Raw genomic sequence first — 26,889 nt, 5'->3', positions numbered from 1 at the left:
TTGTAAAGAGCTTTTTATGTAATTTGGTCAAAATTATTAAGTAATCAAAAGTATGTAAACTTTACCGTATGACAGACATGTTGCCACTTTTTGTTAGCCATGTGTCTATGCAAGCTAAAGTAAACCACATTCAGTAAAAAATCCATTGAGAAATCAAGATTTTTCAGTCCAGGTTTGATGTGTGGATGTAACACTTGATCTGATATAAAGAGTGTTACTCAAAGCATTACATTGCTCTGGACAGGAAGTGATAACTCTGTGTGGTTTTAGTGTCTCTGCATTGAGCTGAAACCTTTAGTTTGATCGACACACTTATAAGCGACAGACACAATGGACAAAGTCATTTTCTTCTTCAGTGTATTTTCTTATTGGATTATGCAAATCACATTCAGTGGTAAATATTTTTTATATTTTTTTCAAGCAATTGTGAAATTAACATATCAGCCTCAAATCAATAGCTATTATTATTAACATACAGTAGTCTAAAAGGATCTGTGTTTATCAATGTGTCTCCAGATGCATCAGTACGAGGATCTTCTGATCAGAGAGCTCAGATTGGAGAAGACATCACTCTGAACTGCAGCATGAGAAACAGATATGAAGTGTCCTGGTATCATCTCAGATCTGAAGAGCTCGTTCTACTGATTTCTGCAGAGAAGGACAAAGCCGGGAAAAAACTTCTGATCAACTACAATCAAAACAAAACTCGCCTGAAAATCATTGCAGACAGTTGGGTCACCAGTGTCTCTCTAACTATTTCAGGAGTATCAGAGTCGGATTCTGGCCTTTATTTCTGTGGAATAAAGTCTGATGCTCCAGAGATGCACTTCGACAAACCCATCAGACTGGAGATTGAGGGTAACACATTTCAGTTTTCTCATCACATCTTCACAATCTTATTAGTGTAGGGATAAGATGAGCCACCCAAGATGAGATCTGAACATGATTTTTGTTTTATAATACATGGATTTGGCTGTTTGTGACTGTGAAAAATGCATGGGTGGGAAAAGTTTAGTTATTTGTTAAATAAAATTCATATGCTTCTTCTTTTGATCACAAAAATTCAATATCAATTAAAAGTTTGGACACACTGAATTTATAGGACTCTTTATTGTTATAGATTTCTATATAATTCCAGTTGATACGAGATATCCTGAAATGTCATTATGCATCATTTCTATTGCATAAAGCACAACTTAAAAACAGCAAAAGCTCATTTAAATCCACTCCCCCATATACAACTAAACAACTAAATCAGTTTTTATTGTTTTGATGTTTTTTGAGTGTGTGCGTTTGATCAAACTGATCCTATACTGTATTTACAGGTCTTATTTTAAAAGAAGGGTCGAAAGCAGTAGTTGGAATCTCAGGTAACACGATGGTTGTTATCTTTATTGTTTAATTAATAGAAACCAAGCGCTAAATCTAGTTATGAGTTGATACTGTCTGGTTGTGTAAATGTGAATATCTCTTCCGTCTTTTTCTGAAGATGAGGTGACGATGACAGAGCAGATGTTGATGTTTGGTGGTGTTGGACTGGCTGTGTTTGTGTTTTTTCTGGCTACATTCATTGTGGCACGAATCATTCACCATCACGGCTGGCAGAAAGGATGGAAAGAAGCGAAACATGCATCTCCAATGAATCACAAATCATCTAAATGACACATTTATGTGCTTTATTTTACAATCTAACGCAGTGGTCTCAAACTCAATTCCTGGAGGGCCACAGCTCTGCACAGTTTAGCTCCGACCCTAATCAAACACACCTGATCCGGCTAATCGAGGTCTTCGGGATTACTAGAAACTTCCAAGCAGTTGTGAGTTGGAGCTGTGGCCCTCCAGGAACTGAGTTGAGACCACTGATCTAACACAATATATCCTTGCGCTTTGCATTGCTGTTTTACCACAAAATAACAATAGATAACTATGTCTCAGATGCTTTTCCTGTTGGTCTGCTCTTACTTTCACAACTGAGATGTTGTGGTAAATTATGTCTTTTTCCACACAGAGAAACTTAAACGGCCATTAATGGTTGTGGTGACTCGTGTTAAAGATGAACATCGTGTCTGGCTATATCTTTAAACATTATATATTCAACTAGAGGAGCATTAATATGCACATATAAGCTGTTTTCAAGAGAAAATATAAGTGTAAATCTGTTCTGTGGCATATAATGCTTGATTTAATAAAAATTTCAACAGATGTCTTCAATGATAAATGTGTTGTCTTATTAAATAAACAGCCATAAAACTAAGAAATTTACATTAACATACTAAATATAGAATTATATTCACATTACACTAAATCAGTTGAGGAGCTAATCTACAATAAAATGAATAGTATTTTAACCGGGTAAGGTTTTAACCTGGTATTTTAATGTTTTTTTTTAATTATTATTTTATTTCCTTGTTTTCCTTGTCACATTTTAGTAATCAGCATAAATTATGTATCATTTGAAAGTGTTGTAGTTTCAGATCATCTCTAAAAGTTGATCTGAGATCAGGATCAGGAGCTGTCAAGGAAACAGAGGGCGTTTCTCAGTATGTGTTCTTTGCATTCTTAGAATTGAGAAACAGCCAGACTGTTCATCCAAAATAAAATTCCCAAAATCATGTTGTAGGAATATTCAAACTACATGGAATACTCAATCAGCAGTATTTAATTGTTGATGATTTGACATGATCCAAGATTGTTTGGTTCTTTGAAGCTCATCACAGAGTTGCTCTCACAGCAACAGGTCCGTAAGCTCAAACCGGCTTTGGAGCAGTTTTTTCATCAAAACAGGATTAGATTGCATCTTTTTAAGTCAAGGTGATCCTTAAAGTCTGTCCCAGCCATTGCTTCTTTCTTACAAGAGAACCCTAATGTGAGCCAGAGACAATAATAATGATGTACAGTTAGTCTATGCCGTTAATTTGAACCGCGACAGCTATTATGGGAGTGGCAGATAACTTGATCTTTACCCTTAAGAAACTTTAATTAATGCTGTCACCTAACAAATCTGTTTCAAAGGTAAAAATTTAATGAATTCCTAATTTCAACATTGAAATATAAATGAAATCCTGTACAAATCATGAATATAGCCTAAATAATTCGGAATCACAAAAATAAACAAATAAAAAATAAAAAAAAACAACCGCACATTTCATTTATCTATTATAACTTTTATGTCATTTTGGTTGCTTGGCTGTTTTCTTACAAAGGTCCAGTAAGTCTTTCGTCAGGTGTCTTTTTTAATTTAATTCAAGGAACACAAGAAAACTCAGTAATCTCAGACAACGTAATCCAGATATTTTAATCCAATCTACAAATTCGTTTGAAGAATCAAATTAGCCAGAGATCAGTTATCATGATTAGAAGATCTGGCATCTGTCAAATTATCTCAGATCTATTAAGCGAGGTACGAAGAACGGACCCTAGGTCCTCTCTCATCTTTCACTGTTGTCACTCCATCTTGAGCTCCTCTGTGTGACTCGAGGCCGGTGTGACGCACAGCTGACGCTCATGAACACTCACTCCACACTTTTATGTCACCATTATGGTGATCAGTGTTTGCTTTTGTTGGGCAGTTTGACTTGTCTTTTTCAATGCTAGTTTTTCTTTGACTGCTGTAAATGTGTTTGTTATGGCAAGAACAGCAACAAAAAATGTGATTAGGCCTAGATGTTGTTAACTATTTGAGGATATTGATAAAGACATGATCAAAATGAAGTGGTCTGATCAAATTATGTCATCAATGTTTTAATCAGATCATCTGTCGATTTTTAAAAGCACATTGTACACAAATCATTTTGAGTAACTGAACCACTTAGACACACATGGACATCAAGAATCAGCATATGAATCTCAACAATAGTGACATGCTTCATGCTGCAATGCATTAGGATCCTGTATCATGCACCAAGAATGCAGCACAGCATGAAGCATGTCACTATTGTTGAGATTCATAAGATTGAGGGAAATCTGGAACCGCACGTTTGGAGAGACTGTTTATGATTTATGGGGATTATAAAAAAGGAGTGGGTGGATTTACACACTGTGGACACAAATCTGTGTTCAAACACCTCATAAAAGTGAATTTTGCATAATAGGTCCCCTTTACATTTTTTTGCATGGTGTTTTTTTTTTTTTTTTTAATCCCTGAAATGATCTGATTAAAACATCACTGGATCTCAGTCGGTAGAATCACAGACTTGCTCCATGAAGTAATGTGAAATTAATACCATAGATTGGACTGGATGAAATCCTATTGCTGCATTATTATCATTTTTAATGACCAACAAATAGCTAACTTCATCTGATCACCTTTTCTTTTGCTGTACTTGCCATAACAAAGTTACAGCAGCCAAAGAAAAACTAACATCGAACAGTGAAGAGTCAAACTGCCCAGCTAAAGCAAACACTGATCACCATAGTGGTGACACCAAACCAAACTATTACTTTCAAATAGACATCAACATCTAAATCTCTGTTATTCTTAATAAAACTTGACTCTGTTAATCTTTTAATGACATTGGAGCTTGATGTGAAACTAATGCTGGGTTTAGACGTCAACCTGATTTTCATTTTTGACCAAATTTTGACATCTGAGCAAAATTTAAGTCCACATCCAATGTTCGATGGGAAACTTTTTAAGAATGTTAGGGGATAATGTTATAACAATGTTATCGCTAAACAGTTTTAGAATGTTTTTAGAGAATGGACACCTCATGGACACCATAGTGAAAACTGCGCAAGCATAACTACTGCTCTCACACTTGCGGTCTTGGCCACTTGAGAGTGTTTGCAAATGACAGGAAGCGCGCAAGAGTGTTCGATGTCTTAAATATGCCAAAGTGTAGTGCTTTTAATGCACACTAAACCCACACTGTCTTGAATACTGCTTCAGAGCAGCTGAAGTTGAACACACCTACTGCTTCATCATGGATCACATGGTCAAGGAGCTGTCACAGAAGCAGGCTTTTGTTCAAAATAAAAGTCAGAGTTTTCTATTAAAGTTGACATGATATGGAAATTGCAGAGTATAACTTAATCTAAGTGAAACATTTCTGGAACTAAAACAAATGCAGGGCTGGGCTTGATTTTGTCCGTGGGGAATTGATTGGATGGTTTTGGTTTGCTATTGGTGGATCTCATGTGTTAATTACATTAATAGAAAAAGAAAAAGTAAAAAAAGAAAGAAATGTCAATTTTGATTTCATGGTGACTTTAAATTTATGTGAATGATTAATCAGTCACTGAACATAAAAAATAAATAAATAAATAAAACAAAAATCAGAAATAATCTTCAAACAGCTAAACCTGCTTTGAATGAATGGCTAGAGGACAATAATGACCAGTCACAGCACAGCCAGCAGGGGGCTCCAAAGTCCCAGTTTCGGGAAGGGCTTCAGTACTTGATTTTTTTTTCTTTTTTTTTCCCTTTTCTTTTTTTCCTTATTGTACTCTCACCACTCACTAAACTTGCAGTAATTTATTATGTTTTGACACCAGACTCATTCATGCAGAATTTTTACCATGTAAGTTTTCATTTTTTTTAAACATATATATGTAAATCCAGTCTGTGTGTTTTTGTGACATTATAAGTTTTATCTTATTTGAAAAAAAAAAAAAAAAATGCTAATGATGCAGAAATAATTGGAAATTTTATGATCAATCCATTACTGTTATTATGATGATGGTTATTATTGGTGTTGGTGGTGTTGTTATAATTAGTAGATTGTTAGTACATATTGAAAGCTTGTTTGTGTTTTGAGTTTGACTGATCATTTTCAGTATTACAGAGGAATCATTAATTAAACCTTAATTAATGATTCCTGCATGCAATGTTTTTGTCAGGAGACAGGAGTAACAACTGCAGATTATGAGTTACCTGCGGTGAGTCCGACATAATGAATCCACTAACACAACACAGCGAATGCCGGTGGTAAACACTCGTGTTCCAATACTCCTGCACGAGTTTTGGGAGGCGTTCCTTTGAAACGAGCTGTGAAGGAGGGGGGTTGTTCTTACGCATGCACTCATTTCAAAAACTCACTAACAGTCTTTGGTTTCTCAGTCGACGAAAAGATCCTCTTTAGCACCTTTAATATATCTGCCTCAGAAATCTAATAAGGACTTTATTCAGCAGTTCATTGACTTTGTGAGTGGACTTTTACCCAGATATGCTAGACTTTTAATACTGGGTAATTTTAATATCCATGTCTGTTGCCCATCTGATACTTTAGCAAAATATATATATTTTTTAAATCTTATTAAAAAATCTTTTAATTTACAACAACATGTGCATAGGCCTTCTCATGGACATAGACATACTTTAGATCTTGTATTATCTGTTAGTTTGCAAGATTGTATTAGAAGATGTGGCTTTTTCAGTCAAAAAAATCATTCACTTTTGAGATTTTTCAATCATAAGACAAGTTTCTACTCGCTGTGTTTGGAAATTAAACTCTATAGCAGTATAACATTTGTTTATAAGTGCTGCTTTTACTAAACTTCCTCATGCACTTCCATTCTAAACTCCGTTGCTCCAATAAGATTTAGATCTGAAAAAATGAGCTCAAGTGGAAGAGGGAGAAACTCCAGGTGTCTTATGAAATTTTTAAGGAGCCACTTTCCACTTATCAGAGGTTCGTTAAAGAGGTAAAGGTGAAATATCTTTCAGATTTAATTATAATAACTATCATAAGCCTTGGGGCTTTATTCAGCACTATAAATTCTGATCAATCCAAATGAGAGGGTTTTTTATTGACGAGTCTTTCAATACTTGTGAAAGCTTTTCGAAATCATGGCAATTCGATCTGAGATCGTTAAAGGGATAGTTTACCCAAAAATGAAAATTTGTAGAACACAAATGATGATTTTTAACTCCAACCATTGCGGTCTGTCAGTCATATAATGCGTGTCAATGGTAACAAAATCTGTCAAAAAAACATGCACAGACAAATCCAAATTAAACCCTGCAGCTCGTGACGACACATTGATGTCCTAAAACACGAAACAATCAGTTTGTACGAGAAACTGAAGAGTATTTATAAATTTTTTTACCTCTAATACACCACTATGTCCAACTGTCTTGAGCATCCTGTGTGTGAGGTCTGAAAACGTGCTTGGTAGAAACGATTCTGGTATGGTGCCTTTGTCATTGAAACATGCTGTAGTTCAACTTCTTGTTAAAAAGGCAAATTTGGATCGCTCTGTTGTGTCTAATTTTAGAACAATTTCAAAACTTTATCTAAGGTCTCAGAGAAAATTGTTCTTAGCCAACTGCAGAGTTTTTTTGGACCAGACTGCTGTGTTTGAGATTTTTCAGTTCAGTTTTAAAGCTTACCAATTACCAGTACAGAGTCTGTGTGTTGTTAAAAGTACTTTCTGATATTTTATTATTCAGTGATTCTGGTCATTCTTGTCACAGACACGCCAGGCTCCAGCACCCTCCAATCACAGCGCACACCATCCCCGGAATACTAATCACCGTCACCTGCACCTCATCAGCACACTCATCACCAGCACTACTTAAGACACACTCACACACAGTCACATTGTCCGGTCTCGTTTGCATCATAGGACTTACCTGAATGCTTACCTCAAGGACTCCCCTTGCTACTTACCTGTACTACGTGTACCCAAGCTCCTCTCCTTGTCTTCTATCTGGTGTGAAGTGTTGTCTGAAGTCATCTACTCCATTCAGCAAGTATCATTCTCCATTGTCACTCTGCAACCACAAAAGAACTGTGTCATTCTTCATATCATTCATCAGTTACGAACTTGCATCTGTTTACTCACCTGTTGTCATCCTAATACTCTGCTTGTGTTCAATAAACTACCTGTTAACCTATCTTCTGTCTCCTGGCTGGTCCTATTGTAATAGAAGACCGGACCAAAACAGCAGAACACAAGCATGAGTCAATCGGATCCTTTCCAGGATTTGACTCTCCACCGTCACCTCTTCCTCACCGCCCACGTTCACCAGTCCCATGGCCAAACCGGCGCCCTACTCTGGTTCGGCGGAGGACTGCAATGGATTCCTCCTGCAAGTCTCTCTGACCCTGGAGATGCAACTGCACCTGTTCCCCACAGACTACTCTAAGGTAGCGTTCATCATTTCACAACTTTCTGGCAAAGCTTTACAGTGGACTGATTCCATCTGGTCGCAAAACAACCCCGTGACGCAGACATATTCAGGCTTTGTTGAACACTTCCGGGAAGTGTTTGGAAAACCATCTTGGGATTCTTCTATCGGTGAGAAACTGTATAACTTAAAACAAGGAAAGTTGTCTGTTAATGAATATGCTCTGCAGTTCAGAACTCTCGCTGCTTGGAGTGGATGGAACGAACAAGCGCTGCTGACGTCATACCGTCAAGGACTGGATCCTCGAGTGCGGTTGCAACTCGCTGCATACGAGGATACCGTCGGGCTCGAACGCTTCATCCAGCTGTCAATACGCTTCGCCACTCGTATGCAGTCATGTCTCGAAGAGCACCAGGGTCAGAGCCTCCACAACACCTTCCTCAGCCAGCCAGAATCCGTCAGCACCCCAGAACCAGCCCAAGGACCCATGCAAGTAGAATCATCACGGCTGACTCCAACTGAAAGACAGAGAAGGCTGACCCAGAATTTATGTCTCTATTGCGGATTACCAGGGCATGTACTCTCCTCATGCCCTACACGTCCTCCTCGCCCCATGGTGAGTGCCATTATCTCTACTCTCCAGATGCAAAAGCCACTCACCACGACTATAACTCTTAATGCTGCTGATGTTTCTCTTCCAGTATCCGCACTCATCGATTCTGGGTCAGCGGGAAATTTCATCTCTGGCGCCCTCTGTCATCAGCTCAACATCAAGACCAAGAGTACGCCAACCACTTACCAGATCCACTCAATAACAGGCAGACCTGTGAGTAATAGACGAGTCAGCCGCATCACGAAACCTGTACATCTCCAAGTCGGAGTGCTGCATCACAAGTACATTCAACTGCTGGTTCTGGAGGGTTCCACCGCTTACATGATACTAGGGCGCCCGTGGTTGCAGCAACATAACCCCATCCTCTCTTGGAACACTGGAGAAGTCCTGAAGTGGGGCGAAACCTGCTTTCCCGAGTGTTTCTCCGACCTGCCTGTTCCCAAGTCTCCTCGTTCCAACGTTCTTCCAGTCTGTGCCACATCCGTTGAGAGTCCCCTCGAGAAACGATCTGTGGACATCCCGTCCTGTTACGCCCCCTTCAGGAACATATTCTGCCCCAAGAGAGCCTCCAAGCTGCCTCCTCACCGGCCATGGGATTGCGCCATCGACCTGCTTCCGGGTGAGTCAGTGCCAAGGGGTAAAATTTATCCATCCCGGAGGAGAAGGCCATGGTGGATTACATCGAGGAGGCATTGGCTCAGGGATATATCCGACCATCAACTTCCCCTGCTGCATCCAGCTTCTTCTTTGTGGCTAAAAAGGACAGAGGCTTGCGGCCATGCATCGATTACCGAGCACTCAACGCCATCACAGTAAAATTCCGGTACCCCCTTCCTCTCATCCCAGCAGCCCTGGTACACCTCCGCGGAGCCACTGTGTTCACCAAGTTGGACCTCCGCAGCGCCTACAATCTGATCCGGATACGTGAGGGGGACGAGTGGAAGACCGCCTTCGTCACGCCCACCGGCCATTATGAGTACTTGGTCATGCCGTATGGCCTGGTCAACGCCCCCTCCGTATTCCAGGACTTCATCCACGAGGTGCTCCGGGAGTTCCTCCATAAGTTTTTGCTGGTGTACATTGTCGACATCCTGATATACTCCCGGAGTATGGCTGACCACCAACGCCACATTGCGGAGGTCCTGCAACGCCTGAGGGACTTCCAGCTCTTCCTGAAGGCTGAGAAATGCTCGTTCCACCAGCCCTCAGTGCAGTTCCTTGAGTACAACATCGACCACAGTGGCATCCGGATGGACGAGGGGAAGGTGGCAGCTATCAGGAACTGGCCAACACCCACTACAGTCAAAGAGCTCCAACGTTTCCTTGGATTTGCCAACTTTTACAGAAGATTCATCCATAACTACAGTTCCATTACCAGTCCACTCACAAGCCTCCTTCGCAATAAGCCCAAGTCTCTGTCCTGGACTCCATCTGCCACAGAAGCATTCAACACCCTGAAACAAGCCTTCACGACCGCTCCACTCCTGGTGCACCCTGACCCTGACAAGCCTTTCGTCGTGGAAGTTGACGCCTCCACCACCGGAGTTGGAGCGGTTTTGTCGCAGCAGCAGGGGAACCTGAGCCGACTCCATCCATGTGCCTTCTTCTCCCGCAAGCTCAACCCAGCGGAGGTAAACTACGACATCGGCAAACGGGAACTCCTAGTCGTCAAGCTGGCTCTCGAGGAGTGGAGGCATTGGTTAGAGGGAGCTCGGCACCCATTCCTAGTCCTAACGGATCATAAAAACCTGGAGTACCTCCGAGCCGCCAAGAGGCTCAACCCCAGACAAGCCCGGTGGGCTCTCTTCTTCACACGATTTAACTTCACCATTTCCTACCGTCCTGGCTCCAGAAATATCAAAGCTGATGCTCTGTCACGTATCCACGCTCCAGAGGACGTTACCGAAGAACCTGAGTCTATTCTACCAGAACAAATGATCGTCAGTCCCATCACCTGGTCTCAAGAAACTCTCCCTCCTTCCAATGCCTCCACCAACACTCCGCCGGGTTGTCCCCAGGGCTTGCAGTTCATCACCCGAGCACGGCGCACCCCACCGATCCACTCTGCACGCTCTTCACTAGGCACTGGCCACCCGGGGGTCAATGAAACCCTCTCGCTGCTGAAAGAGCGCTTCTGGTGGCCCAACATGGCCAACGACGTCAGGAGGTACGTGCAGGGATGCAAGGAATGCGCCATGTCCAAGAGCCCACGCCATTTACCATCCGGCAAACTTCTTCCTCTGCCCGTTCCCAACCGACCCTGGTCACACCTAGGAGTGGACTTCGTAACGGATCTCCCAGCCTCCAACTGTCACAGACACGCCAGGCTCCAGCACCCTCCAATCACAGCGCACACCATCATCACCTCACTGCACCTCATCAGCACACTCATCACCAGCACTACTAAAGACACACTCACACACAGTCACATTGTCCAGTCTCGTTTGCATCATAGGACTTACCTGAATGCTTACCTCAAGGACTCCCCTTGCTACTTACCTGTACTACGTGTACCCAAGCTCCTCTCCTTGTCTTCTATCTGGTGTGAAGTGTTGTCTGAAGTCATCTATTCCATTCAGCAAGTATCATTCTCCATTGTCACTTTGCAACCACAAAAGGACTGTGTCATTCTTCATATCATTCATCAGTCACGAACTTGCATCTGTTTACTCACCTGTTGTCATCTTAATACTCTGCTTGTGTTCAATAAACTACCTGTTAACCTATCTTCTGTCTCCTGGCTGGTCCTATTGTAACAATTCTGTGGTTCTTATGCTTTTAGATCTTACTGCAGTTTTTGACACGATTGATCATGGGATCCTTGTCTCACACCTTGAGGAAGTGGCAAGTATTAAGATCATTCTTATTGAATAGAAGTTTCTCTGTCAATTTGCCCCATTGATTTGTGGAATTCCGCAAGAATCTATTCTTGCCCCTGTTCCTTTCATTTTTATGTGGATGACATGCAAATTTTTTTGCCCTTGAAGAAATTTTGCCCTTGTGAATTGTTTAAAAGAGGTTAAAACCTGGATGTCTGTGAACTTTTTAAATTTAAAAACAGAGCTTGTCTAGTTTGGGGCTCCTGCTCTTCCTCAGCTGTCAAATTTAGGTGAGCTGACCTCTTTTTGTAAACCTGTGGTCAAAAATCTATAGGGGTACTGTTCGACAATACCTTAAAATTTGATAAACAGATAAATTCAGTCATTAAATCAATTTTTTTTTTTTTTTTTTCATTTACAACTACTGCCGAAGATTAAACATTTTCTTTCTTTAAATGTTTGTGATTAATGCTTTTGTGTTTGTGAGGCTTGACTATTGCAATTCTTTGTATGTGGGTGTCTACCAAACAGCATTAAATCGATTGCTTTTGACGGGGACTCGATCATAACTCTCCTATTTTGTCTTCTCTGGGCTGGTTGCCAGTCCAAAACAGTCCTTGAATGGGTTAGCTCCCTCCCTCTTAGCTGTCAGAGCTCTTACAGGTGCACAAGCCTCGGAATTTTTAAGGTCTTCTGACCAGTCTGTTTTAATTGTTCAGAGGACTAGGTATAAGTGAAGGGGTGACTGGGCATTTGCAGTTGCAGCACCAAAGAGAGAAAAGTCTACAGTCTCACATTAGATTTGCTACAACTCTAAGCACTAAAAGATGTCTGAAGGCACATCTTCTTTGCCTAGCTTTCAAGACTGTGTTGAGGCATTGATTTTGTTTGTACTGTTTTTAGGTGTCTTGTCTGTGTTATGAAGTTGTTGTTTTCTTTTATTAGGAATAATTGTATTATTGTACAGTACTTTGGTCAACACTGTTGTTTTAATAATGCTTTGAAAAAAATAATAAAACTACAAAAAGACTACAAATCTAGAAACAGACTAAATGAAAGTGAATGTTTAGTAATGTGTTACTGCTCAGGTAAGTGTTTATCCCTGTATAAATGTCTTTCTGATTATTAGCCTGTATTTGTGACATAATCCAGCTCTTCTGTTTTCTCATCAGGTTTTTGAATCTTCTGCTGCTGTTTTGCTTTATTAATTTTAGTGGTCAGTATCATTTCGTTTTTAAAAGTGATATTGAAAAAATAATTTTCAGTTCCAAGTAGAGTTGATCTATTGATTGTTTCTCTTTTGCACCAAGTGACTTGACGATTGATGATGGAAATATCTCAACATATTACATCATCACACACCATGACATCACTGACATATCCAGACTTATGCAGTTCATTAATTATTGATGATTTGATGGTTGTTTTTAGTTTTCAGAGGTTAATAAGACAAAAACAGGGAGTTAAAAAAAAACATTTAAAAAATGCATTCTCTTCCTTCCTCCTTCCTGCTGTAGATCCTTGGATCATTGTGCTGTCTGTGATTGGAGCTCTGGTGGTTCTGGCTCTGATTATATCTGCTGTCATTTGTAAATGTTGGAACAGAAACCCAGAACATGATCAAAGAGGATTCCCAATGCAACACATTGTACAGCAGTCTAGAGATGACACTGGGTACTTGTAATCTTATATTTATATCATATTGTATGGTTGAGCAAGAGTGCTGTTCTTCTTGAAATATCAGCCAGATCACAAATGTGATGTTTGTTTTTATACAATAGCTCAATAAACAAGGAGTCAATATAACGAGAGCTAAATTTTGGACCCAACTTTGTCTGAAAAAAATATGTAAAACATTTGAAATGAAAGAGGATGCATTTATCTATGTATGAAAAAAAGTCCATAAAGTTAAATGTCCCTGGAAATAAATTTCTGGGAGAAAATATCACCTTTAATGCACAGAATATGAAAATCTTTGTGAGTCAGACAGTCCCAAACCAGCCAAGATATTCCAGCACAAAAAACACAATTATTGTTATCAACACAATCCCAGAAAATATCAAAATATCATATGTGCCTAATTGTGAGGGACTTGAAGAATGTATTTTATTAAATAGGATACTGTTACACCCCGTCTAGGCCAAAAGATGTAACATTAAAAAAGAGAAACTGTACTTTTTATGGCAAAACGTATGAAACAATATTATATATATTGAAAATAGCAGATTTATAATAAATTTGGGGATTTTGTCAGGGTTCTGCCTTGTCAGTCTTGTCTTTGTTTAATGTGTCTCTGTTTGTGTTGTGTGTCAGCACATGGCTTTGTCTTTGTTTGTGTTTGCCATGTGCTCCTTTGTTCCCACCTCCTTGTTTCCAGTTAACACGCCCTCTTGTTTAGTTGTTGTTCAGTCCTCCTTTGTATGAGTGTTGTCACCTGTTCCTAATGTTCACTGCTCCCTTTCTTGTTGAGTCCTCCTTAGTCTGAGTGTTGTCACCTGTTCCTCATGTTGTTTGCTCCCTTTTTATTGTGCCCTCTTTCCACTTGTCTTTGCCAGTTCTTTAAACCTTGTGCCTCTGTGTGCTAATCTTGTTTCTAAACACATCATAAATGTTACAAATGTATTGCTGAAACACATTACAAAACTGTGAACTATGCAGTACTGAATTGTGGCGTGGCTAAACCGAGCATGGCACGATAATAACTACAGCATATTATGCCGCGGTCCAGGCAACCCATGTTTTTCCAACCTTCTACCCGTGAAAGTGCACTGGAATGGCAGTCAAACCCGTGACTTCCCACCTGTGAACTCGTACTAGATTGATGTACTTCCAGTTTCGTGTACTCTACTAAATTTTGCAACCGTCTAACATGACTTAACTCATTAGACAAGTAATTTCAGAGACACGGCATCTTTCTTGCGAGTATCACAAATATGGAAGTTTACAGGAAACAAACAAACAAACGACTTCTCTCTCAATCAAACACCTGAATGAACACGTGCACTGTAAAACTCAATAAGTTCAGAATACTCAAAATATTTAATTAAGCAAACTCATTATTTTTAAAGTTAGTAGAACTTAAATTGTTTGTGACAAGTGGGGTGGGGCCAAGAGCTGTGGAAGCGGAGCAAGGCCAGTGTATGGTATCTCTTATTAACAATCACGTCACCGGCATCGTTCTCAGAAACGCACCCCTCATCATAATGTTAATTACGTACACTTAATTTACAGTACATGCAGACAATGACACAGCATATGTGGTCTTAAGAGTTTTGCAGCCCATCCTCAAGCTAACCACAGGCCTTACTCTTCACCACAATGGTAACCCTACAAAACACTGTAAACCCTAACACTCAAAATAATTAATTGGTTTGAACAGGGAAAAACTCAAATTAAGCAAATTAGTTCAATCAAATTAACCTTTGTGAGTATTTTATGAGTATTTAGAACTTTTGAGTTCATGCAACTGACACATTTTAAGTAATATGAATTGTTTCATTGTTTTGAGTTTTATAAACTTGTTTCATTTAATTTGGACTTAATGTTCCCGAAACTAGGCTGGGATTTCTATTTCCCAGCATGCTTTGCTATGACACCCGAAAAGGAGAATAAATGCTATAATTAACTGTTATATAATGTTTTTTGTGTAATATTAATGTTAAGTGGGGAATTCAGTAATGTTTAATGCTTTGCTATCCCATTTTAGAAGAGTTTCTGTTATGTTTTTATATTTTGAAGCTCAAAGCAGCTTTACATTGATAACTGGAATATAATTTTGGCTGCACAGCAGCTCTTAAAGAATAGTGTCAATGCAGGCAGAGCACTGTTGAATATCAAATGTCAAGTCAAATGTCAAGTGTCCCCAACTAAGCAAGCCAAAGGCGACAGCAGCAAGGAACCCAAACTCCAACAGGTGACATCAGGTGGCAAACGGTGCCAAATAGGTGTTAAAATGGAGAAAAAAACCTTGGGAGAAACCAGGCTTAGTCGTGGGGCCAGTTCTCCTCTGCCGAACAGTGCTTTTCACTTTTGCATAAAGAGAGAAAATTAACATTTCTACTGTCTGTATATTTAAATGTGTAACTTAATAAATAACGTTGTCTGCTTTAGAAGTTTTGAGCGTCTGTCATCACTGATGTTATTCACTTTTTCAGTATTGCAGCATAAGCTTCCTGTCTGACTATATATAACCTTAGAAAAGACGGACTTCCTCCTTCAGTTTAAAAACATGCACAGAAACTCAATTAAGCCAAGAGACAGAATTTGTATTTGCACTTTTTGTTAAAGAACATTTTATGTAATATTTTAAAGATAATTAATCAAAAGTGTCTCCAAAGCTGTTTATAGAGTTTACTTTTAGAAACCTTGAATATTTTTTATCATGGACTCGCAAATCTACACACACTTAGTCAAGTTTTGTTAAGTTTCTTTGCAAGTTAACAGACACATTCAGTACATTCAAACTGCATTGAGAAATCAGCACATAAATGTTTGATGTGAGGATGCAATACTTGAAAAGAGGCTATTGATTCTCTGGTACGGAAATGGAAACTGCGGTTTTAGTCTCTGCATTCTGCTGAAACCTTTAGTTCAGCACTTTTTGAACAAAAGACACAATGGAAAAAGTCATGTTCTTCTTCTGTGTATTTTCTTATTGGATTATGCAAATCACGTCCAGTGGTAAATATATACTATTTCAAGCATTCATGAAATTAAACATACCATCCTCAAATACAATAGCTATCAATATAGTCTAAAAGGGTCTTTGTTTATCAATGTATCTCCAGATGCATCAGTACGAGGATCTTCTGATCTGTTAAAAGTTCAGATGGGAGAAAACATCATTCTGAACTGCAGCGTGAGAAATAGATATGAAGTGGCCTGGTATCATCTCAGATCTGAAGAGCTCATTCTACTGATTTCTGCAGAGAAGGACAAAGCCGGGAGAAAACTTCTGATCAACTACAATCAAAACAAAACTCGCCTGAAAATCACAGCAGACAGCTGGGTCACCAGAGTCTCTCTAACTATTTCAGGAGTATCAGAGTCAGATTCTGGTCTTTATTTCTGTGGAATAAAGTCTGACGCTCCAGAGATGCACTTCGACAAACCCATCAGACTGGAGATTGAGGGTAACACATTTCAGTTTTCATGTTTTGCATGTTTTGATGTATGCATACATTCTCAGACTTGGTGTTATTTCAGAGTTTCCATCACTGCACTGTTATTCTAATATGTGAAAATATAAATAATAAAGATTACGTCATTACACTGGCAGTCTATTTAATACTTGTTGGGGATTTGAAGTCATGATCTTGGAATAAAATAAACCAAATGTTTTTATCATTGATATGAATCATTATTACAGTAGATAATGTTTTTACAAAAGACTTAACCCAAATCGTACAGTTAATTGTGCCGATGGACCACATTGTTATTGAGAAATATCCTGGACTCATTGTTATAGATTCCTTTTTATTATAATTGCCCTGAAATGCCACAAGCATGCGATAAGCCGCTGATCACTGCGCCATAATCATAATCTCCAAATCACATGCATCCAATTATAACACAGTGTGCAATACATAAACATCTAACATCAAATATCACATAGAAAAACTCCAAAATACACTGAACAGAAAGATGAATACAGGCAGAATGATGCTAATTGGCTACTGTTTAGACTGGAAATTAAACTATGCATATCTCAGTAAAAACGGGAAATATGTAGACAATATTCACACGCGCACAGCAACTCAATACAGTCTTAAACTGAACAGCAATAAAGCATCGATGGATGAAGTATACTGATGATGACATACTTTAGACTCTAACATGCACTGACACTTCTCTCTCTATTTCTAACACGATTACGCTTCAGCACACGTGACGCAATGGTAACATTGTGCGCTGTGATTGGTCAGGATTATATGGGACATGTAAAGCATCCAGGACTTTTGCACAGCCGCCCCCAGAGTTGTAGCCCGTCTCATCCAGCTTCCAGTCCTACTGGAGGATGATCAGGACAAGATATAGACCTTTTGTGAGATGATTGAACTGAATTCGATCATCTCACAAAAGGTCTATATCTTGTCCTGATTATCCTCTGGAAGGACTGGAAGCTGGATGAGACGGGCTACGACTCGTGTGTAGGTCCTACCCTTGACGTCTAACACGACCATCTGAGCCTGGGAACACTTGGGTGACTTTGCCTACTGGCCAGAGGGCACGAGGAAGTTGAGGATCTATGAGCATGACCACATCCCTGATCTTTAGTGACTTCTTCTCTGTCTTCCACTTCTGGCGGGCTTGAAGACTGGGTAAGTAGTACTTCAGGAAATGTCTCCAGAAGTGCTCTGCAAGTAGTTGACTGTGGCACCATCGCCAGCGACTCAGGATCTCAGACTCTTGATAAACCACCTGACGTAAAGACGCATCACGACGACCAATCAGGAAACAATATGGTGTGATTGGGTCAAGGTCGGCCACATCTGAGGAGGTATACCCAAGAGGCTTTGAGTTGAGAATACCTTCAACCTCAACCAGGACTGTTCTCAACACTTCCTCAGTGACAGTCTGGGCCCTGATGGGCGGATCTCCCTCTCCCAGCAACCACCAAAGTGAGGTGCACTTAGCGGGTTATAGATGAACTTTATCTGCTGGATACTGAGATGACTCTGTAGCTCATCTTGGAGGGTGGCAAAGGAGTCATTCAATTCACATTCTGCTCCCTTAAAGTTGGTGCCTTGGTCACACAATAGCTCATACGGCTTCCCTCTTCGGGCAATAAATCGTCGTAGGGCCATCAGGAACGAGTCAGAGTCAATACTGGTCGAGATGGACTGCCCTGGTGGTCATACACTTAAAGACTATACCCCACCTCTTCTCATTACGGCACCCAATCTTAATTAGGAAGGGGCCGAAACGGTCCATGCCAGTTGAATAGAAGGATGGATGGAAGAATCTCTGTCTGGTAAGGGGCAGGTCAGCCATTTGGGGGACTTCTGGGTGGCCTCTCCATTTTTTACACCCCGCACATTGGCGCTGGTGTCTGCGGACAGCTTCACAACCTTTCAATATCCAGTATGTTCTTCTGATCTCAGCAAAAAGTCTCTCTGTACCAGGATGATGCAGCCTTTCATCATAATCCTTGATGATTAGCTCAGTGGGCAGATGTCGGGGGTTGAGGGCAATTGGATGTACAGCATCTGCGTCTAATAGTTTACAGTAGCGTAGATGTCCTCCTACTCGAATCAGTCCAGTAGTAGTGTGAAAAAAAATTAAGGCAACATTTTCCAGCTACTTTTTGTAAGTTAGGCAACATGCCCTGGCCAGATTTCCAAGATCAGTAAGCACTGGGATTCCCTCAGTGATGATGCCCACTGCATCTGGTTTACAGCAGACATATATCTGCATATTGCGCAATTTCAGGTCCTCGTGGACACTGCTCTCCGTTTTTCCCTGTATGAGACATAAACAGAACAATAAGTGGCAACAAAGAATGATCTTCAAAAGCCTTCAATAAAACCACACATTAAAAGTTCACTAAAGGTTTTAAGTTTGGTCGAACCAGCTCCTGCACAGAAAGCATGGCCTGTTGAACTGGCTTCATAGTACAACTTTCACCAGAGACTCACTTGCCACAACAAACCTGCTAGACTACATCACATACACAAGTAACCTCCAAGGCCTAAATCCTTAAAGGGGAGAGGGGTTCAGCTGGTAACACATAGGTGTGGTTAAGTAAAAGTATCTGAAAATGCCACTCTTACAGTTATATCATCAGATGATTATGACTCTTGCATTATTGTAAAACAAGAATTTTACTTCTGTGAAGCTGCAGTTGAAAAATATAACAGTATTTTTTAAATCAAGTCTACTAGCCACTGGAAGACCAAAAGGTTAATGTTGGACACTGGTTCCTGCACCTACATTTGGGTGTTTGTAGGTGTGTTTTTGAACTTTTGACAGAGCTAGACTAGCCATTTCCATCCAATTATAGTATTTGTTCTAAGACAAGCTAACCAATCCCCAACTCCAGCTCCGTACTAAACTCAGACAGACATAAGATTGATATCTGAGAAATAAGTGCTTTTCCCCCAAAAAGTCAAACTATGCTTTTTAAACAATACTTACATAGTAGTCAGAGATGAGCTCTTGCCCACTCTCTCCCATGTATTTAATGAGGCATCTCAGAGTCACGTCTCTCTTCTTCACCACAGATGTACTTGGATCCTATAGTTGGTAAGTGAATAATGAAAAACTGAATCTTGCAGGGAATATAACTACATACAACATACAATGCAATTATCAGTGTGGGTATGTACTACCTATTCAACAGAGCTTATATATACATTTTTTTTTTTTTTATATTTAACCTTAAAATGAATTAGGAGCTGTAAACAATTTTTTTTGCAATATACACCCAATTAGGCAAGACAAGAGAATAAAGTTCTTATTGTATTAATATGCCCCTGCAACATTGTTACCACTTTTGCCTCACCTGTATCAGTTCCATTAACAAGTTCCTGATGCGTTGACCAACCGCTCCACCCTTCGCACTAAACAGGTTGAGAAGTTTTGGAGTGTACTTGTCCAGCTGGGACATAAACATTGATTCTAGTGGAACTGCAGCACACCTTCGGAATTCTTCATTTATCTGTAATACATCAATTGTTTGACTGTTATTTGGAACACTCAAGATGTTTAAAGAATTGGCAACCATTCAATCCAATACTCCATAAAATATGTGGGGTGGGTCTTCAGTATGCGTTCAGCAAAAAGTGTGTCTAACATCACATAAACAAGCTTATTCACTATTATTTGCCTTTTAAAAAAAAATGAATGAGCAGCATGTCAGTGCTAAATCATTTACCTGGAATGGTTCAAAGAGGGCAGGCCATCTTTCTTTAAATTTTGCCACATCTGGGGACTGGACAACCACTTTCATTCTTCTCCAGCTACAGTATATGTCCTGGCCATCATGGCATTTATGCTTTTAACGTCCCTTTTCTTGCTGGCTTCTATATAGAAAGGGATGATCATTTTTTTATTTATTTTTTTGGTGATTACTACTTGAAGGTGATTACTACTTGACCCTCCCTGTCCTCAGGTAAGCCACTGACCCATATGCCTGCTCTGACGCATCACAGAACACATGAATCTCATGTCTACAGGAAGGGTGATCCATCTGTAAGTTGAAGTAACACCTGGGCAGAGCTATCTCCTCTATACCACTCAACTCCTTCTCCCACTCAAACCACAAGGTAAGCCATGCCTCAGGCAACTGGGGGTCATCCCAGTCACGCTTCTTGTCCCACAGATGCTGTACCAGTATCTTGGCTCTAGTAGTATAAGGGATGATATAACTGAGGGAGTCATATTGGCTTGCCAGAACATGGTAAATGTGATGCATCGTCACAGGGGAACAGCGGCTGGCTTGGTGTGTGTAACGTAGGGTGTCGGACTGACAGTGCCAGTGCAGTCCGAGCGTAGACTCGTGGACATCTTGTTGGCCTTGACGGAGCTAGAGTTCACAGGAACTGGATCTGGACTCAGAGGGGAGGTGAGTAATCGCTGATGGACAATTGCTGGCCCATTGACGAAGCTCAAAGCCTCCAGAGTCTAAGAGTGCGCAGAGGCGATCAACTAGTTCTCGGGCCTCTTTGGGGGAGTGAAGACTGTGCAGACAGTGCAGACAATTATCGACATAGAACAACCTCTCAATGACCTTTCTGAATTGGTCTCCAGGCTGGCTGTGATCTATGACGTGCCTCTACAGGGCATAGGTAGCACAGCAGCGACTACATGTGGTGCCAAAGGGGAACACCTGCCACTGGTACATGTCAGGGGGTTGCTCAGGCTTCAGGTCTCGCCACAGAAATCGGAGCAATAGCATGTCATCAGGGAGCAGCCTCACCTGGTGAAACATACTACGAATATCGCTGTTTATGACAAGTGTGGCATACTCTGCATACGAAGGAGTGGTGTGGCATACTGCATTGTCCCTTCTACTTCCACTCGCACAGTTTTCTCCTGCAGGACTCTTGACAGCTTCTTGATCTAGTTTGGATCTTGTCACTACCTTGTCGCTGCGGTAGAGAATCACATCCATCTGCCACAGTCTCTCAACATGAGCAAACAGGTCTGCGTTGGAAAGGATAGATGTGACGAAGCATTGGTGAGCACTGATGCCATGTTTAATCTCATTCGTGGGGCCTTAACCAAGATGGGTCTTACCTGCTGCAGGTCCACCTGGTGGGCCTAACAGGACAGGTTCAACAGGTGTGATGAGATGTGGGTAGTCTGAACCAATCAACAGCACGGGTTGTACTTTATCCATTTGCTGCAGTGGGAGACCAGCTAGGTGTCAATACCTCTTCTGTAAGGATGCCACTGGGAAGGTATGTTCAGCAAGGCTCAGTCTCTCAGCTGTAAATGCACCTCTAATGAGAAATTTCTTGTGAGGATTAGACACAGGAGACACGGTGAAAGACACAGCAGCTCCATGAAGCACCTGCTGATCTTGTCTAACTGTTCGCAATATCAAGTCTTCAGCCTGTCCTTTACGGATCAGCTGCTGTGCTGCAGCATGGAGAAGAATAGTAGAATAGTCCTTTCTGACCCATCATCTAGCATGGCATACGTCTCCATCGAAGCATCTCCATTTGTAATGATTACTTTACTCACTTTCAGAAGGACTCTGTGGCTGCTGACAGAATGGTCCACATACAAGATGAGCTCACTCATTCAGATCATGCAATATAAGGAGATTTCCTATTGCAAGTCATGCACAGGGCCTTCAGAGTGCATCTGGATGCATGATGATTGCGACCGCATCTCCAACAGCGCTTATTCTTGTGAATCCAGGCCTCTTTCTGTTCCTTATTCAGCTCTCTGAAGTTCAGACATCTATTAAGGAAATGACTGGCACTGTCACAATAAGGGCAGTAAGCATGTGACTTTTCTCTCTGCACTCTGCATTCACTGTCTGCAGCAAGCTTCTCGACACTCAGCAGGATGCTTGTGGATTACCCTGGATGCTTGGGGATGTAACAATCGTCTCTCTTCTTGGTTGATAAGTCTGGAGCAAAAGTAACTGTCCTGGCAGTATCATCCTGAATCTGGAGCTCATACTCTAACCAGTCCACAAAGTCAAGGAGAGTAGGAACTGTTATTCTGGATGGGTGGGCATACCTCTTGAAACGGGTCTTAAGCTCATGAGGAAGTTTGCCTTGCAGCTTGGACACATGCAAACCACATTCCAACTCAGCCGCCCCTTCTGACCCCAACTAATGAGCGCACACAGAGGGCAAATAGCTTGAATGCTCTAACATCTCCTGGTCTGATGTTGGGTCCTTCCAGCACTTCAGCGATGTTTCGCAGAACAAGCTTGTGGGGTTGTCCATACATCTTCACAAGAACTTGCATGGTGTCTGTGTACGGTCTCATGGAATTACAGTATGAGTCTGCAATCAAGAGTGCCTCTTCAATCTTAAAATGATCAGTCAGGATCTGATATTTGAAGCGCTCACTTGCATCTTCCAGCAGGAGGTTCTCCAGCATCAGCCGCAGTCTTGAAAACTGTCTGGGGTCAGATGCTGTCAGACTGGGTATGGTAGGTTTAGGTCCTCTGTATATCTTCTCTTGAACATGTAACATCTCAGCTCTAGATGTAATCTCAGGTCGTTGTGTTAAATAGAACTTTCTTTCACCTGGATAGAGACCATATCTAGATTGAGGAGGCTGTTGTGAGTATGCATAAGACTTCTGTGCGGTGGGGGGCGCGATGGCTCACGTTAGCACACATCTGCTCTGACCTGGGTGAAAGCGTAAGGTCCCTCATCTGCCTTGTCAACTGCTCACTCTGGTCAGGTCTGTATTGAGGAATATCATCAGAATATCCGGCAGGATTTCTCTGGATGACCAGTGATTACTGACTATGCATGGGAGTTGGCACATTAATACGAGGGACTGGTACTGGTGTCACAGATTGACAAGGAGTCTCTTTTCCTGTGGCTATCTGCTGGATTTCCTGCTTTAACTCAGCATTCTCTGCCTTGAGCCCTTGTAATGCAGACAGGATGAGGAGGTAGGATGTGGCTGTGAAGCTTGTCACTGTCTCTTATATCTCATGCCACATAGACTTAATGTCAGATAACTGTTGGGCTTGAAAGCGAAGCTCCTCCTTCTCCAGTACCATATCCTCAAATGTCTCTCGCCATTCATCTTGGAGTATTAGTTCATCTCTGTATGAGGGCTGGCTCTTTGGAGAGGATGATCGCAATGCATTCTCTGGCATGGGCAGAGCTTCCTGCATTTCAGCTTCATTCAGACTGGCAGTTGGTAATACTCTCTTCACATAGCCAGATCCAGGAACTTGATAGTCTGCTAGATGTGCAGGTAGCCTTATTGGTGGCCTTATTTGTCATCTAGGTCGGACAACAGGAGGATCTGGCTCAGGGCTCTGAGGTTCGCAGTTTGGCTAACTTAGATCTGTGCAAAACGCAGCAGGCAGTCAGTTAGAACTGTGTGAGTTGACTCTTAGTTTAAGAAACACACCAAGCAGGGTCTAAGTTCTCACTCTGTTTACTGAAGAGTTGTTTGAGTATACATGTGTGGTTCACTAACAAATTATACAATAGAAATAATTGTATTAATATATACATACATATATTCCACAAACATAAACATCCATTTAAATAATTAAACAGTATACAGTCTGCGCAAGAATTATAGGCCTATTAAAGGCACTTTAAGCTATTTGATGCGTTTTTAGGCCCAATTTTTTTTTGTTACATACCGCAAACATCTCCTCACTATCCGCTAGCTGCCTGTCCCCTGAACACACTGTAAAAAAACACGATCTCTGTAGTCGCCACAAGCTCCGAAAACTGCAATAAAAACAAACTGGTGCAGCCTGGACCACTTAACATAATAAACATGCTCCAGCCAATAACCGACAAGCAGCGTCAATACGCAAGCTACTTACATTTTAAATGCGCGTTCATGACTGTTTCAGGAAGCACGGATGGGAGGGCCAGGAGGAGTAGGAGGGAGGGTCTAGCTAGCCTCTGTTTTGTTTGACAACACTTCGAACATCAACAGGAAGTTACTCCGCTCAGAATCGCTTAGAGCGCCTTTAATAAAGTATTATTGAACAATTATGAGTAATTATCCTGAACATCGCCACAAGAGGGCGCTAGTAGCACGTGAATGCCATTTAACTAGGCATGCCACAAGCATGCAATAAGCCGCTGATCACTGCGTGATAATAATAATCTCCAAATCATGTGCATCCAATTATAACACAGTGTACAATACATAAACATCTAACATCAAATATCACATAGAAAAGCTCCAAAATACACTGAACAGAAAGATGAATACAGGCAGAATGATGCTAATTGGCTACTGTTTAGACTGGAAATTAAACTATGCATTTCTCAGTAAAAACAGGAAATATGTGGACAATATTCACTTACGTGATATGTACGCACACAGCAACTCAATACAGTCTTAAACTGAACAGCAATAAAACATCGATGGATGAAATATAATGATGATGACAAACTTTAGACTCTAACATGCGCTGACACTTCTCTCTCTATTTCCAACACGGTGCTTCAGCACACGTGACGCAGTGGTAACATTGTGCGCTGTGATTGGTCAGGATTATATGGGACATTTAATGCATCTGGGCCTTTTGCACAGCGAGGAAAAAAAAAGTCAGAATTGTGAGATAAATGTTCACCATTATCTTTTAAATTGTTTTATTCAGTGGCGGTAACAAGCTTTCATTTATTATGCATCATTTCATTTGCATGAAGGACAAAATGACAGTTAAAAAGATAGAATCTTAATGCACTCTTACATATGCAACAAGTTTTAATTGTTTTGATGGTTTTGTGTGTGTATGAGTTTAATAAACTGATGATATATTTACAGGTCTGTCTGTGACAGAAGAGCCAGAAGTTGACGTCACAGGTAACATGTTGATTTTGATCATTTGTGTTTAACTTCTGTGGAGATCCAGCACTAATTGTAATAATGTCTGGTTGTATGAATCTGAGTATCTCTCCTGTCTCTGTAGATGGTGTGACCCCGACAGAGCGGATGTTGATGTTCGGTGGTGTTGGACTCGCTGTATTTGTGTTTTTTCTGACTACAGTCATCGCTGGAGGAATCATTTACCATCGCGGTTGGCAGAAAGGATGGAAAGAAGCGAAACATGGAGCTCTCTTTAGCTAAATGATATCAGTCTCTGCTTTATTTGACAGTCTGAGCTTTGTCACAAATGTGTCTGTGGCTCAGATGTCTTTTCCTGTTGACAAGATAAAATTTTCGCTTCAGAGAAACGGAGATGTTGCGGTAAATGATGTATTTTTCAGCACCAGTGGAACGGTTGTGGTGATTATTCAAGTTTGTTTGATTCAGTCAATATTCAGATAAATATCAAAGTGTCGAGCTACTGTCTATAACACGATGTCTATTAATTCTGTATCAATGAACAAAATGTATGCTAGAGTGCAGTTTTTACATGTAGAATAAGCCAATGTCCTTCAAAAAGAGCAGCAAAACAGCTTCTTCTCAATGCAAACAAGCTTTAATATCATTAGACCGGCCAGACCAACATTTTGCCTGGCTATAGCTTTAGACTTTATACATTTATGAGGAGCATTAATATGTACATATAAGCTATTTTCAAGAGAAAATATAAATGTAAATCTCTTCTGTCGCACATAAAGCTTGATTTAATAAAAATGTCAACAGATGTCTTCAATGATAAATGTGTTGTTGAGAGATCTGCTCAAATAAACAGCAGTAAAACAGAATGTTTGATTTCTGCCAGAGAATCTCATCTCAGGCAGCAGGAAGACTGCAGAGAACAGGTATGATGTGCACTCAGCAAAGAGCTGAGGATACAGCAGAGTAAAGTAGCAGAGAAAATCAGAGTAGAGAAAGAACAGGTGTGGAGATGATCAGCATGAGCTCTGACAGCAATAGTGAACAGCTGAGTCTAACAGTAATGACAGGAAAAAGAAACAGGGAGAATATCAAACCCGACTCTTTCGGAAACTTTCAGACAAAAGGTTTCAGATCATTGTCAGGCAATGCACTATAATGATTTCCTGACTGACGCAACTAAACCACAAAAAAAAAAAAAAAAAAAAAAAAAATGAGGTGAGGGTGATAACAATCTGACTTGTTTACACTAAAAGGTCACGTAACACACATACACACACACACACACACACACACACACACACACACACACACACACAAAGGCTATTTGGAAACATTAGTTAGACTTAAAGTCATAAAGTTTTAAATAAATGAATCTAATCCATTTGCTGTCTGATATTCAATTAATTTATTTGGTTTTA

General features: G+C 40.6%; 1 protein-coding gene across 3 annotated transcripts; it reads left to right on the top strand.

The window, feature by feature from the left end:
• Positions 1-276: 276 nt before the first annotated feature.
• LOC125275946 lies at positions 277-26,640 on the top strand. Of its 3 annotated transcripts, none has more exons than XM_048203302.1 (4): positions 277-394; positions 517-858; positions 1,326-1,370; positions 1,490-2,328. In XM_048203302.1, exons 1-4 carry the CDS (start codon positions 331-333, stop codon positions 1,660-1,662), a joined length of 624 nt encoding a protein of 207 aa, XP_048059259.1. In that variant the 5' UTR covers positions 277-330; the 3' UTR covers positions 1,663-2,328. The 3 variants fall into 3 exon arrangements, with proteins under 3 accessions (XP_048059259.1, XP_048059261.1, XP_048059260.1); XM_048203304.1 differs by lacking the exons at positions 517-858; positions 1,326-1,370; positions 1,490-2,328 and adding exons at positions 16,291-16,635; positions 25,451-25,489; positions 25,596-26,640 and having other exon boundaries at positions 287-394; XM_048203303.1 differs by lacking the exons at positions 277-394; positions 517-858; positions 1,326-1,370; positions 1,490-2,328 and adding exons at positions 16,005-16,183; positions 16,291-16,635; positions 25,451-25,489; positions 25,596-26,638.
• The last annotated feature ends 249 nt before the right edge of the window (positions 26,641-26,889 follow it).

Source organism: Megalobrama amblycephala, linkage group LG9 (assembly GCF_018812025.1).
Source record: "Megalobrama amblycephala isolate DHTTF-2021 linkage group LG9, ASM1881202v1, whole genome shotgun sequence".
Lineage (NCBI taxonomy): Eukaryota > Metazoa > Chordata > Actinopteri > Cypriniformes > Xenocyprididae > Megalobrama > Megalobrama amblycephala.
The sequence above is the reverse complement of the archived record's forward strand: the minus strand, read 5'-3'. Positions and strand labels throughout refer to the sequence as shown.